The 14,870-nt window shown below is 33.3% G+C and overlaps 1 protein-coding gene across 1 annotated transcript in view; it reads right to left on the bottom strand.

Annotated features, from left to right (window-relative positions):
- Positions 1 to 11,351, bottom strand: part of LOC117107741 (pleckstrin homology domain-containing family H member 1-like) — an 80,567-nt gene extending 69,216 nt beyond the window's left edge. Inside the window, exons 1-3 of the mRNA XM_033249493.1 lie at positions 11,211 to 11,351; positions 9,400 to 9,462; positions 3,269 to 3,424 (exon numbers count right to left, since the gene is read on the bottom strand). Of these exons, the coding sequence (XP_033105384.1) occupies positions 3,269 to 3,424; positions 9,400 to 9,462; positions 11,211 to 11,213 (222 nt within the window). The 5' untranslated portion in view covers positions 11,214 to 11,351. The remainder of the gene's footprint in view (positions 1 to 3,268; positions 3,425 to 9,399; positions 9,463 to 11,210) is intronic.
- Positions 11,352 to 14,870: the final 3,519 nt, after the last annotated feature.

Genomic DNA, 14,870 nt, shown 5'->3' with positions numbered 1-14,870 from the left:
ATGAACAAAGTAGAAAAATTCCATATTACTACAAGTTACAAACTTGTAGTAATAAATGCATATGGAATTTTTCTAAGTTTGTCTACTTTGTTCGAATGACAAGAAATAGAATGTATGGTCATTTTTAAAATGACAGAATTCTCTACATTTTTAATCCCTATCGTTCCTAATGTAATTTTAATGATTATTACAGGGGATCCTAAAATTTACTTTTTAGCACTATTAATTCAAAATATCACCTTTGAAGTCTAATTTTATAGTTCAATAGTCCAATTGATCTTAATCTCCTGCCCATAAAATCATGCTGTTTGCTTCAAAACTTACTGACAAAATGTAGCCTCAAGGTAAGAAAATGATTAAAGTAAACTGCCTTCTTATGGAGAAATCTTCAAATGTCATTTTTAAAAAAATGAAAGTCATGGAACCCAGTGACAGACCCCCAAAGCTTATGGTCTTACCAGCTTAGACCTTGCAACTAATACTCTCCCAACACCCACCAAACTGTTTTTTTTGTTTTTTTTATCTTGGACCTAATGACAGATACCAAATATTTCAGTCATTATAAATTGATCATTTATGCTAACTAAATTATCTGAAAAAGAACCCCACTTTTTTTGGATTTTTCTTTTGTGTTTTTATATTTACTTACTTGATAAAATATCTTTTCAAGAAAAATGTTTAACACACAAGTTAATTTCTGATTATGTATGCATTAATCAAATTTTAATAATTAATTTTACTTTGTCGTGAAGTGCTTAGAGGAATTAACCAATAAGGTAATTTGTGATAAATAAGTACTAATTACTATCCATTATAATTAATAAGAAACATATTATTATAACTAGAACAGGAATTACACAAATAGGTTTTTTTTATATACGATAGATTTTCAATACAGATAAAATTTAGAACAAAACATTTCAAAAGAAAGTTTTGGCCGACTATCATTTGCAATCAGACCGTGTTATTATAGGCAAGAAATACCCCCTCGAGGTACATCCTTAAAAGCACATAAAATCATACCGAGACTTAAGTGCGGAAAAATAACAAATTTATAAAATAAAAACTGCTACAGGCCATTCAGTATGATTTAGCAAATATGTTTAGTTCTATTACGTATGATATGAATAACTAGGCCTGGATTGGGGAAGATGGTGGGGCTTGTTGTTATGAACATGCCCATGTGTTATCTTCTAGAATTAAAATATTTTGATAAAATCTTTACCATCATAATGTGTTTGAATTGGGAACAAGATAATAACCTAATATAGTAATATTTGAATTTATTACAATATTCTTCCATTTTATAACAGCATGATGCTAAAAATCGTTAACAATATTATATACTGCCCCCAATGTTTGAGTTAAGAACTGTGAAGAAAATTTTATATTAATAAATTAATATCATTAAATTTTTTTAACAGAGAAATAACAAGAAAAACTCAAATTTATGATTATTTAATTTAATATACAAGTAAATTTATTAAACATTTTTTTAATAATTTCAACAAAAATTATATTTTTTTGTAAACAACTACAGTTTGGTTCAACTCATGTGATGATATCGATAATGGTAAAGTGAAAATAAGGGTTTGGCGTATAGTTATAAAACTATTTCAAATATAAATAGTACAGTAGGCCATCTTACTTGGCCTCATAGCTCGGTTGAAGGGCAACCAAACGGTAATTGGTGGGTCTTGATTATGATTCCTGAGAGAAAAGATATGTTTTTCTGTTACCACCATAGAACATCGAAGTACGATAAAAATCGGACTTCTTACAAATGCTTTGTGTGGGCGACATAAAGGTCAATTTTGCGGGTACAGATTTCAACAAACACCTTACAGGGCAGCAAATTTGTAAAAGTAGAAAAATAGTTCAATTCTGAAATCAGTAGAAAAAGTTAATCCCTATTCAAATCAATGCTCAACACACTATCAAAATTACAAAAGTATAATAAGGATTTAATATAACACTTGACTTTGGATTATTTTAACTAAACTTCTTGCAATGTAATCTTTTTTAATGGTATCTAGCAAGTACAGCCGATTAAACAATTATAATTCAACAAGCATGTGTAGCATATTTTTGAAAATGTTGTAAAATTATTATTAATACATAAGATGTAGTCGGCATTTGCGTAAAGGGAAGAAGTTGTAATTTGTAATTTCCAGTTTATCTTGACTGTCAACTTTCAGTTTTGTAGCACTGAAAACTGAAATATTAAAAAGTATACAATGATCTTTTACATTGATTATTCTCCCTCAATAGATGCCATAGCTTGGGGCATCCGGTGGGGGATTCTTTTGCATCGTAATACTTACAGTATTTTGTTTTCGTCATAGTCTATTCCGAAGACTTTGTACCCCAACATGGGCAAGACATGTGCTCGAGGAGGATCTGTGAAGGCTCCAGCAATGGCACCCTCTCAAGTATTCACAATTAGCATTATATTGTATGGATCAGGTGGGAGCAATTAGCTAAAAAATATTACCAGAATTTTTTATCACTTTGTAATGAACTACACAGTGAAACACCAGAAACGTTTTGATACTGATATATTCCCACTGGACCACACTGTACGCTTAGTCCAGAAGCAGTCCCAAGTGTAGCCTGCTCAAAAATGTTATCTTTTGTTTAATCTGGGTGCTACGAGTTGGACATCCTCCATGGGAAGTTGGTGAATGTGGAACGCTTTGCTTGTGAGCAAATTCCAAGCAAAAGCGTACTTTCTGCAATTGGTACTGCACACTCATAATAATACTACATTAAATGAATCTAATTAAACACATGTGTACTACAGTATGAAATTAAGACCATTTTAATCCAGATCTTCCTTTTAAAAGTTCTGTTTATCTTACAAAGTTTAACTGATTTCCAGGGAATTCACAACCATAAAATAAAACAAAGGGGGTTCAGAGATCCCCAGGGTAACAGAATTTAAGTTACTAAGAAGGTATGTAGTTATGGTGGGCGGAGTTCGGTGGGGCCATCCAGCCTCAAAGTTTTCCACTCAATCTTTAAAGCTAATTTCACAGCCCTTAACCTACTTTATTAACCTTCTTGCCCATCCTTAAAATCCACTCTTAGTGTTTAGAGTTTACCAATGTAAAAAATAACCCACCCACCCTTAAAATGTCTACCACCCACACTTAGTTTCCTCAACACTGAGCATGGTAGAGCCAAAGGCTTTTATAGTATAACATCTCAAAATACACTTCATTTTCAGCAGAAAAAATTTTGATTTCTTTAATGTAAAAAAAATTACCTGTTGGTCGAGCTCACTTTGTAATGCCATAATCTCCTCTTCTTTGATCTGACATGACCTCACCAGTTTGCGCATTTCTTTAGACGTCCGAGAGGATTCCTGATTTTCCTCGCGCCCCAGTTTAACTGAGGAAAGCTGATTGGCCATTTCTTTCACCTATCAAAATAATACACCCGAGTTAACATCTTCAAGGAAAATATCTTGGCAATATTTCAACAATAGAATGATTCCGCTTCAAATTAAATACAAAAAAAAAAATTTCAGGTAGTTGTAAAAAATTTTGATTAAAAAATATTTTCCCTGTTAGCTTGACATCCAAATAAATAAAATTAATCCTTACCAAAATTTTACTCTTATATATAATTTTCCCTGTTTCACAACCTCATTGTATAAAGCATTTGAGCAAAGTGTTCTGGAAATTTTAAACCCAGGACAAAAATCGAATCCGTCACCCATGAGCCAATAGCTACCGATATTCATCAACGCACTGCTGGCGCATTAACGGAAAGCTACGATGACGCCTGCCAGGAAGTATGGTTTTGACTTTGTACAAATCAAAGTGTGCGTTGCGATTCCCTAGTCAATTACTCTCAGATACCTCGCTGAAAACTGCTGTATTTCCTGTGTTAACCAACTGGAGAGGCATTCAACAAGTCTAATTGCAATATTCACAGTTGTTAATTAGAAAATTAATTGCTTTGAAGTATCGGCTTAATCAAGAAAATGCATTTCAAGTTGATAGTGGATTAATCTGGAATTGATGTAGGAACACAAGCATATTATTTATAAAAACTGCAAAAGCCTAATTATACTTGAATGAAAATAATGTTTATAGTTATAGCAATAAAAGTAGTGATAATAAAAATAATAGCAATATTAATATAATTAATACAACAAGCAACAACAAATATAATAGTTTTAATAATTATTATTTTGATTTTAATATTCAGTTTATCTGAAAAAAAAAAGTATATTCATGAATTATTTATTACAAAAAATATCAAATCATTGTAAATACTTTTTTATACTCTTATCATTTTTAAAAGTTTCTTATACTGTACTTTCATAATAATAATAACATTTTGGAGGGGACCATTTGTTATTATGATTTAATTGTGTTATTGTTATATTATCATTAATGGCTTTGACAATTACAAATCAACAAATTATATTAATAATACTTACGATTTTTATCATATTGAAACACATCACATGCATAAAAATGGTAACTTGATTGAATGGCAACAAAAATTGATTATTGTGATCCAATTCATTAACATAATGCTCTAAAAATATTAGTACTTCTCTGTGAACTGTGTTTATCTTAGTGTAATTTCTTTATTTAATGCATATTTTGTTTTACAATTTAAAACGGAGGTTAAACTTGATAGAAATCTCTAACAAACTCCAAAACTGTAGGTATATTAAGTGATGTGTTCTCTCATTTATAATTTTAATCATTGATATTTAGTCACTAGAGGGCGCAATTCAATTATCATGAAACTTCCAAATGTTTATTTTTCTATGTATATAACTATATATTCTGTATATAGTATATATAACTATATATTCTATATATTTTATATATATATAACTATAAATATAGGAACGACTGATTAATGTTTACTTATAAATGTGACATTTATATTATTGTCCTAATAGTAACAATCATATTCAATGCGTAACAAGATCCTTCCCCTAGAAACTTTTTGATTCATGTGTAAATATCCAAGTAATTCTAAACAAGCTTTCTTCCATTTATTTGTAGTACCAAGTGGAGAGAAAGAGACACACACAAACAGATAAAAAAGAAAATGATTTCACACAAGTACCTAAGTGAAATTTCAGTAAAATTAAGAAGATACATACCAATATAAACTTTAAAAGACTACCTACTAACAGTGAATTCCTACTGTATATCCATGGGACCTTGGGTGACAAAACTGAAATGGTGACTTTTATACACAATTTAATTTCATTTGTGAAAAAGTTAACCCACGCATAGTTAATTAGGAAGGTCAAGTCAGCATACTGGGTCATGATAAAAGTGATGAGGCAGACTACATGCAGACTTAATATAGTTTATCGCATTTTATATCACTTAAAATATGGTTGATTAAATTTGTTAAAATCATCAACAGGTGACAGTAGAAATTCCAATGCTGATCATGTGATCATACAGAGGGCTTTAACCTGATCACATTTCCTTCAATTAATGTAAAAACTCTGTCCTATATAACAGCAAAATTCTGCAGATTTCATGAGGATGGCCCAACATTATTAATTATACGCCAGCCCTATCTAACGCCAGATGTATGTTAATCCGTGGCGCCCACACTTGGCGATTAACGAACGTTAGCGCAAGTATTCCTGTTTACATCTAGGCTAATATTGTGATTGGTCAAATCTTGGCCGAGTTCAAAATCATTGATGCATGACTGTCGTAACTCAGTAGCATACGCTAATCTGGGGTCACGCCAGCGATCGCACAATAATACTGGTGTACGCTAAGCTCTGCACAAGTTCACGCCACTCGATTAATGTTACGCTAACGTAAGTCGTTGTGTCTGAACATAGCCAAGTCATTTACCAGCACTTCAAAATTAATGGAATGATTGATTGAATGATTGATTTATTGATCACTCCATCGATCTCAAGATTCATTTTTATTGACTTGTCCATAAAAACTACTAGTTAATTGATTGATTTAACTAAATGATATTATTGTATGAATATATTAAAATATAGATTGATAATAATAATATAGGTTTTTAATATAATGCCTTATGATAATTTCTCAGAGTGCTATTACACACAATTCCTTAATAAATATTGGGAGCTGGTTCCATAATAATGGTGCACTGGCAGAAAAAGATCGAAAGCCATATTTAGAAAAGACAAGCCAAACCAGTCACTTGTTGCAAAAATCAATTTTTAATTATTGATACTGGTTTAAAGATGAAAAAGAGAGCTATAAAATGGTAAAAGAATAATTTAAATGCAACATTTTTTCCTTATGAAGTTACAAGCTTTATACACATACAGCTATTTAAAGAACAGTACTTGAGAAATCAGCCTTCAAAGTTTATGATTTCGTACATTTGGCCACCGTGAGAAAATGATTGTTGAGCAGGTGAGCATGAGAAGGAGCGCTGAGGCGTGATTATCACGCCGTAGACGTGAGACTTGGTAGGTCTGCAGCACCTATACATACCCTGAAGTGGGGTTGCACATACCATGGAGGTATAAGTAACTGCACCGATACATACCATGAGATTAGTTGGTACTTATTTGCACAATGCATTTTAATCTAGATTGGCACATCATATCTGCACTAATGCATCTTTTGTTGGGGAGGCTTGACATGCATTTATACTTGTTCCAAAACATACCAGGTCAACATTTATGCATACCCTGTGGGTTGGCAGGTGCACACCTGCACCAAACCTGAGTTTGGCAAGTATACTTGCATCAATGGAAACGCTGAGGTAGGTTGGCAATTACTTGTATCAATTAGTATACTGTAATAGTTGGTACTGCTTGCACCATTGCAGACCTTGAGTTGGTTGGCATGTACTTGGGCCAATGCTGACCATGGGCTGGGTTGGCACACGCACCATGGAGGCTCGCACCGATGCAACGCCTGAGCATATGGTTGGCATGTGCTTGCACCATTGTAGACCTTGAGTTTGGTTGGCACGTACATGTGCCAATGCAGACCCTGGGCTGGGTTGGCACATACTTGCACCAATGCAGACCTTGCACTAGCTGGGTACGTTGCAGACCTAAACTCAGTGGGCATGTTCTTGCACCAATGTAGACCATGAACTCTTGTTTATAATGCCATATGAATGGTCCCACTAAAGGAGGCTGCTAAGCTGTCCAAAAAGGAGTATGAAAATTTCAGATTGAAACCTGCAGTCAAAGGGGCGAAGACCTGATGAGAACTGAGGACTTAACCCTTCTGCCACCTAAACTGGAAATATTTGGCTATTCTAAGATGTTTTGCATGTATTAAAGGTCAAATTTCTTTAAGTAGAAAAAGTCTTAACTAAATGGTGGCCTTGGCTCACCTGACCATTCTCTTTGCTGCCTACATATTGTAATTAAGAAAATATATTCTAGCTACAGCACCCAGATCCCAGTTCTTTATTTCCCTGGTCATCGAATACATTAAACAGGCATGCACCATGTGCGACTTCCTTCACTCCCTGGGGAATAATCCTAGCGCGCATGTAATTCGGCACAGACCATTCCGGATAATTCACATCCTATTCGGTACCCATTTATAGCCTACTGCTGGGCTGAGTGAAAAGAGAGACAAATGTTAAATGTGTCTTGGCCAAGGGCACAAGCATCGGATTTGAACTCGTAAGTCATGACTATCAGTCGAAGGCCCAAAGGTTTAATGCTGTTTGTATTAGTCTAGATAATAGGGAGTTTTCACAACCTCACGAAAACAATAACGAATATAAATTCGTATTATCTTGGTTGTCAATCGTGCCTAAAACAATCTTAACAATATGCTATATGAGCTGACTATGATCCATAACTCATGCAAAAGGCATGAATTGCCTATGTTGTGACAAATATTCTAATGTAGGAAAAGGGTTGTATATAAATTTGACGACGTATCCGTATTCATTATCGTAAGCTTACGAAAACTTCCTATGAACATGATGTTACGTAATGATTATATACCATCTTAATATTTGGCACTGAATACCTGCAATTATCTTTACAGACATAAAGACACTGAAGAAAATATAAATTGCAAAAAGAAACAGCATAAGAAACAAAAGAACAAATAAATATTTTAGAATGTTTTTTTTTTTTATAGAATCGTTACTCCTCAGAAGCAAAACTGCTATATGAGAAGGGCAGAAAAGCCAGGAAACAGAAATCAAGAGCAACGGAAGAAAAAAAAAACACAAGGGGGAAAAACAAAAAGTTGACTTAAAAACGACTCTAGGTGTGTGCTTAATATATGACTGAATGTTTGTTTAGAAGTTGAATCAATCACCGTTACGGAAAATTATTGCAAAGCTTGGAGAACATGTTAATAGAAGACTTTGATGTACATGACTGACAAGTGAAAGGCGGACGGACATTATAATGGGAGAGGGTGGCTTGCCCTATATGAACTCTGCGAAGAAGCAAGGGTCCAATTTTATTAGGATGAATGTAAGACCAAAATTAATTACACTATTAACTTGACCAAAGTGAACCCTTGTGTAACAGCTCTTTAGGCAAACCAGGTGATGATACGCAAGTATTTCTGAATACTTGCACGTACTATCACCTTACCTGTACATCTACCAAGTTACTCAGCACACCTGTCAAATAATCTACGTTTATGTATAACACATGTGACAAAACCTGCAGAAAATTGAATTACCGGATCACATACACTACTTCCACATGAATGTATGACATCACCACGACCATGGAATGTGACTTCATAGTGGCAAGTTTACAACAGCACCTAGGGTACTGACCCCATGTTAAACCTTTATGTAGAGCTTGATTCGATCCAGAAACTTTCATTAAAAAACTGGAGTTGTGGATGTTATAGAGCTGTTTCTAAGTTCATGTTTCATCCATATTTGAGTCATATTTTGGCACTTGCATCATTATTTAAGAATCTGCACAAGCTTGTATACAGGGGTTATGATAAGTGTATAGGCACTACTTCATCCCAATCCCAAATAAATAGAAGTTTTGCACATTTTTTATGACACAGACTGAAGACCATTGCAAACCATCTGCGGTATTGGTTGAATGATTGTGAATAGCGTAAAAATATATAAAAACTCCATAGATGAACAGAAAAAAATTTAATAATATAACAGTAACAGATATTTATAAACCTCCATAAAAAAGAAACAGCATTCCCACTGTGATCCAGTTCGCATCCCATCAGAAGTTAGGAACAGGTTTCCCGGTCGTATGGGCAGAATTCCTGGTTGTACAGGTGGGATCCAAACAAAAATTCCACTGGGATACACAGTAAGCAATTTAGATCTTGGTGTTTATTAAAATAAAATAAGTATATCATGTTTTATAGTTTTATACTAAATTAAATTATAAAATAGTGTATCTAAAGTTCTTTACATCTTTTATAGGCATACCTGCATTTCAGCATTATCCCTCCTCGATTCAGCATCAACAATACGTTGTTCTAACTGTAGCATCTGAAAATTTAATTTAAAAAAAACCTTGTTATTAGTTAAATCAACTAAATAAAAATATAATCATTTAATATTTTCAATAATTTCATGTAGTATGGCATTTTCAAATTGAATATTTCTTACCTTTCAATTTTATTTTGTATACCTTTTTCATATATATATATATATATATATATATATCTATTATTATGAGATATTATTATTGTATTTTATATGTATTTTATATATACTTCATTATGAAATATAGAAATTGAATCATAAAAAAAACCATTTTTAATTGGTTGCTATGCAAGTTCATTTGGCATGTGTATGTAAAATTATGAAATTATTGTCTTCTTTGAGAAAGTACTGTACGTCAGGGAGTCATGAAACATAGTGGATGTTGGAATGAATGTTTATTTTATATGATGGTCTGAAGTTTTGCTTGTGCAATTTGAGTACTTATTTAAAAAATGTGTATATGACATATAGGCACCTTCAAATAATAGGTAACCTTGTGTGTATTTGAATTTGACGAATGCTGTAAAATGTGATTTATTCTTAATTATTTTGATATATTTGACAGACTCGGTGACTTCCAGTGGAAAGTCAATTTTTTGTTTATCATAAATCACTGAATTCATGATTTTTTATTTCTTAGCCAATGCCTATGCAAAAAACAATTACCATTATTAAAGTGACTGAGCACAAGGGCACCAAATTATCATGTACACAAAGGTGGAAGACAATAAAGGGTGAGGCCTAAGCCTCACCGCACTGTTTTAAATACCTCTGATGAAAACTTCCACATCTATGATGTTGTTGTCCCACAAAATGACAGTGTAAACTTATAAGACAACATGTAATTTTGGAAAGTGGGAATATTCCTGGCCCTGTTTTGTTTGAACAGTTGTTAAATTTGATTGGCACTCAGAAGGTCAATATAAAGAAGAGTAAATTTTATAATCTGTGATTGAAGCCAGTGTTTTGTATTTCAAAATTTTGCATACATTTTCATTCTGGATTTCCAATTCAGGATTCCAAATCTCCATAAAGTTATTTTATGAGCTGTTTCAATAACCTAGTCAGAAACCAGGTTCCAGCAAATGCATAACTATCTAGCAATTTAAAATTTTTGGGGGTTACATATTTAATCTATACCAAAACCACATGTTATTTGCATTAAAGTTCATAATATTCAATCAAATTTCAAAAGCCTTAAAAGCCAAAATGTGCATGGGTTAACAATAGCGATGAACCTGCTTACTCTCTAGGATCACTCTACTTCTAACTAAAAATATATATTTTTTCATTTTAACATTTCATGAAAAAGTTATATATACATTGACAGATAAAAACAAAGGAAAAAAGGGCAAATATTTAAGAAACGACAAAAACAAAACATATCTCTCAAACTTAAATTACTGTTAACAATGAAGAAATATAAAAGACAGTCAAGATTTGTTTCTACCAATAAAGACACAAAAGTTAAAAAGCTATAAGCACATAAAAATTCTGAATCCACAATATGTAAATTTTAACTATGGACTAGAATTTATGTTATTTGACTATATACTAGAAATAATTCCTTGGAAGTTAAATCTAGGAGGTATGGTTAAATCTACACTGTTCCTATGAAGAAATAGAAGTAGGAAAATCAAGCTCATGGAAACAGAATCAAACACGTATCGTCAATGTAGTTCTCTATCTTTCCAACCTTGAAAACAACATGGTAAACGGAATTGTTTCGGGAAAAGAGAAATTATACAAACCATTTGACATTTGATTTACAACATAAGTCACGGCTCATCTATTACATTCCAATACAGCAAAATAAGTCCAATAAAACCCACAGGTTCTACAACATAACCACACAATCCAGAAAAATAATCACCGTCTACAGTATGTACCTATGAGTCTGGGAAAATTTAAGGTAAAGTAATCAAGCTGGACAGATCATGTACAATGTTCAATAACTTAATACACACACATGATGTCATGTTCAATATGGTAATTAGTTCCGAACAGCCACAAAAACATTGTATAGAATTACTGCAATGAGTTCCCAATTCAATGAGACATAAATGAGGAGTAATCCGGTTGCAAGCTATTTCACTTAAGGATGTTTAACTGTAGTACTTCCTAAGTACCGCATACTTGGAAAGTATTAAAAACTCTGTCCTTAATGCAAATACTACTTATAGTAAACTGTCCCATGTGGTGTGGTATATATTCAGTACACTTTATATCAAGGGTCCAAAATGGCAGTCCACGGACCAGCGATCTGGCATCCAAGTGGACTCAGTCCAGCCTACCTACTGTACAATCAATAGCATATCTGGAGGTGTTAACATGAGGAGCTGATGGAAAATGTTGGGGCCATTAGCTGGGGGAATATATAGTTGAAACAGGTATTGCTTGTTTGCTCATTATAATTATCAGTGGGATGCCATGGGGTGCAAACATTTTCTGACGCTTATACTCCAAATTTCCCCTCAGATGCCACTGCCTATGATATAAAAAACCTTTAGGCTAACTATACATTTAAATACATGGGATTAACACTAGAGTAGTAATAACAAAACTACAAGGACAGATATATGATTACAAACAATATTAACAACAATACTTATAATAACTAGTCACTTGTGAGTCATCAAATTTCTACCAAAACCACATTGCTATGTATTTGCCATTTAGAGTCCTGGTGTGTTACTTGACTCATCTTTGTAGTACTTCCATAAACAGCTTTAATTCTACCACTTTGTTTGCTCATTATAATTATCAGTGGGATGCCATGGGGTGCAAACACTTTCTGAAGCTTATACTCCAAATTTCCCCTCAGATGCCACTGCCTATGATATAAAAAAAACCTTTAGGCTAACTATACATTTAAATACATGGGATTAATACTAGAGTAGTAATAACAAAACTACAAGGACAGATATATGATTACAAACAATATTAACAACAATACTTATAATAACTAGTCACTTGTGAGTCATCAAATTTCTACCAAAACCACATTGCTATGTATTTGCCATTTAGAGTCCTGGTGTGTTACTTGACTCATCTTTGTAGTACTTCCATAAACAGCTTTAATTCTACCACTCAAAAGCTAATCCATAGGTTTCTTTAGAGAAAAAGAAACCTAAATTTCAATAAAGAAAAGTCTACATTGTTCTACTGGAATTATTTCAAGGGTTGAATGCTTGAAAAAATATAAATATGTTTTAAATGATATTCATTTTCCTACTTAATATGAATTTGATGATTCTGGTAAAACACAGATATGATACTCCTTTAATACCAAGCTTTGAAATATAAATACAGTAGAGGTTTATTTAGCTTAGTTTAAAGCAACATAACAGATCCCACAGGAAATGGGCCATTGTGGATTTCTAGCGGGTTATCTTGTCAGTGATCAACAGTATCGTTTTCAAAATAATGTCGTATGAAATCTCTCCATCCTGTTAAAGTATTATCTTTGCTTTCACTGAGGTATGGAGTGTGAACAGACATGTGATTACATTCCTAATCCTTAAACAGCACTTATATCACAACCACTTTCCATTATTCTGGAGCACCTCACATCATACTTCACGAGTTGTTCTATCTATGTGAGACTATACCGTAGTATAAAATCTACGATTCTCATTACCCCGCCTTCAGCCAAGTTAATCTTGCTTTTTAGTTCAACCTAGCATACTACGGCCCGTGCTGTCCAGCACAGGGGTTAAGCCCCTCTTAATTCTCACTGGCACCACTCCTACACCAGTGAAAAACGGACTGCAAATGGAAAGTGACATTGTTCCAAAAACTAAACACAAGACAGGGCCCAACTAAATGACAAGGACATCATGTTACCCCTCCTCATGTCATGCCTTAGAATATCAAATGCTGCCATTTTTATGTTATCTGAATAGGTCCTGAATATGACCAGTCAGAGGCAATCAAGTTACCCCTATCCTCAAGTAATGAACTACTCTTTGGAGACACAAACATCTGTTTATATGACACTTTAGGCCATTGGTCAACCATACTTGTCAATGAAAACATAAACATACTAAGGCTCCAGGGGTGTTTGATAACCTAAGTCAAGTGATTACATTTCAGATAGGACTATCTTGGATGAAAAGTTACAAAATCATTTTCCGTCACAGAGCCTGTATTATGAAGATTATCATAATCCTCAATGATTAACATGAAATGAAATCATACAATCATTAATGATAATGTCATAAGAATATTACCATAGTTCCTTGGGAATAAGCCCATTTCGGGTATAAGCCAAATCCCCACTTTACACCCAATTTTACATACCAGCCTTAAGCTACGTTCACATCAAGCCCGGAGTCCGGAGAAAAAATCGTGAAAAATGGGTTTAGTGGTAAAGAATAGGACCGTTCACATAAAATTCGTACAATTTCCAATCCGGACTCCGGATCTGGTCCGATGGATCTGAGAGCCATTTGTATCCTACAATCATACGTTTTTTTCTCTTGGACCAATCAGCAACAAGCTTGGTTGGTTCGAACCAATCAAACGCATATGTACATAACCCGAACAACCGTGTTAACGTAGCTTAAAATTGAGTGAAAAGGGATTCCTCAGGTACAGTATAAGCCCCTCCCCCCCCCCAAAAAAAATTGATTCAATTTTGAATTCAAGAGGATGGGCTTATAACAGAAGAACTACAGTAATACTCAACCTCAGGAAAATGTATACTGTCTAGTTCACTTGGCACAAATTTTGCTTGTCAACCTATTAAATCTGGCCGTGAAAATATAAATTTAAAAACAAATAATAAAGTAAAATTACATTACATGTATTTGATAAATAATTTTCCATCATAAAAGTGAAGACAAAAACGCAAACCTACAATTTCCTAGTCGTTCTACATACCCATATTTGTCTGTATCTATAAAAAACTCCAGCAAGGAGCGGCAATATTATTTCTGCACTTTTATAGTACTTTTGAGGTCAGTGCCCATTTGTGATTGTTTTCTACGATTATTATGCCTACTTTTATTTCAAATTCTTTGTTACAGTTGTTGGTAGCCGAAAATAGGCCTATACCATTAAATACATTTCATTTAATTAATATTTAATTTGTTTAATTATCAGTATCAACATTATGTTATCTAATTACGTTGGAGTGGAGTGGAGTTGAATAGCATAGTAGTTAAGATGTTTGCCTTCTAATCCCAGGGTCCTGGCACTTTAAACAAATTAATTAAGACTCATGGGTCTAGTTAATTATCCATCTTCTATTAATAAACCAATATTTTATTCAACAATTATGAATAAATATACACTGAATTTTGAACTTGAATAAGACAATAAGATAATTGATATACTTTTTTTCATTAATTAGAATAAAGCATTATCACATTTTTTTAGGAGGCCTACCCTATAATTAAAGATGTGGA

Source organism: Anneissia japonica, unplaced genomic scaffold (genome assembly GCF_011630105.1).
Source record: "Anneissia japonica isolate Jap-2015-1 unplaced genomic scaffold, ASM1163010v1 scaffold287871_len1641731_cov197, whole genome shotgun sequence".
Taxonomy (NCBI): Eukaryota; Metazoa; Echinodermata; class Crinoidea; order Comatulida; family Comatulidae; genus Anneissia; species Anneissia japonica.
Note: the sequence above shows the minus strand (reverse complement) of the source record. Positions and strands in the feature narration are given on the sequence as shown.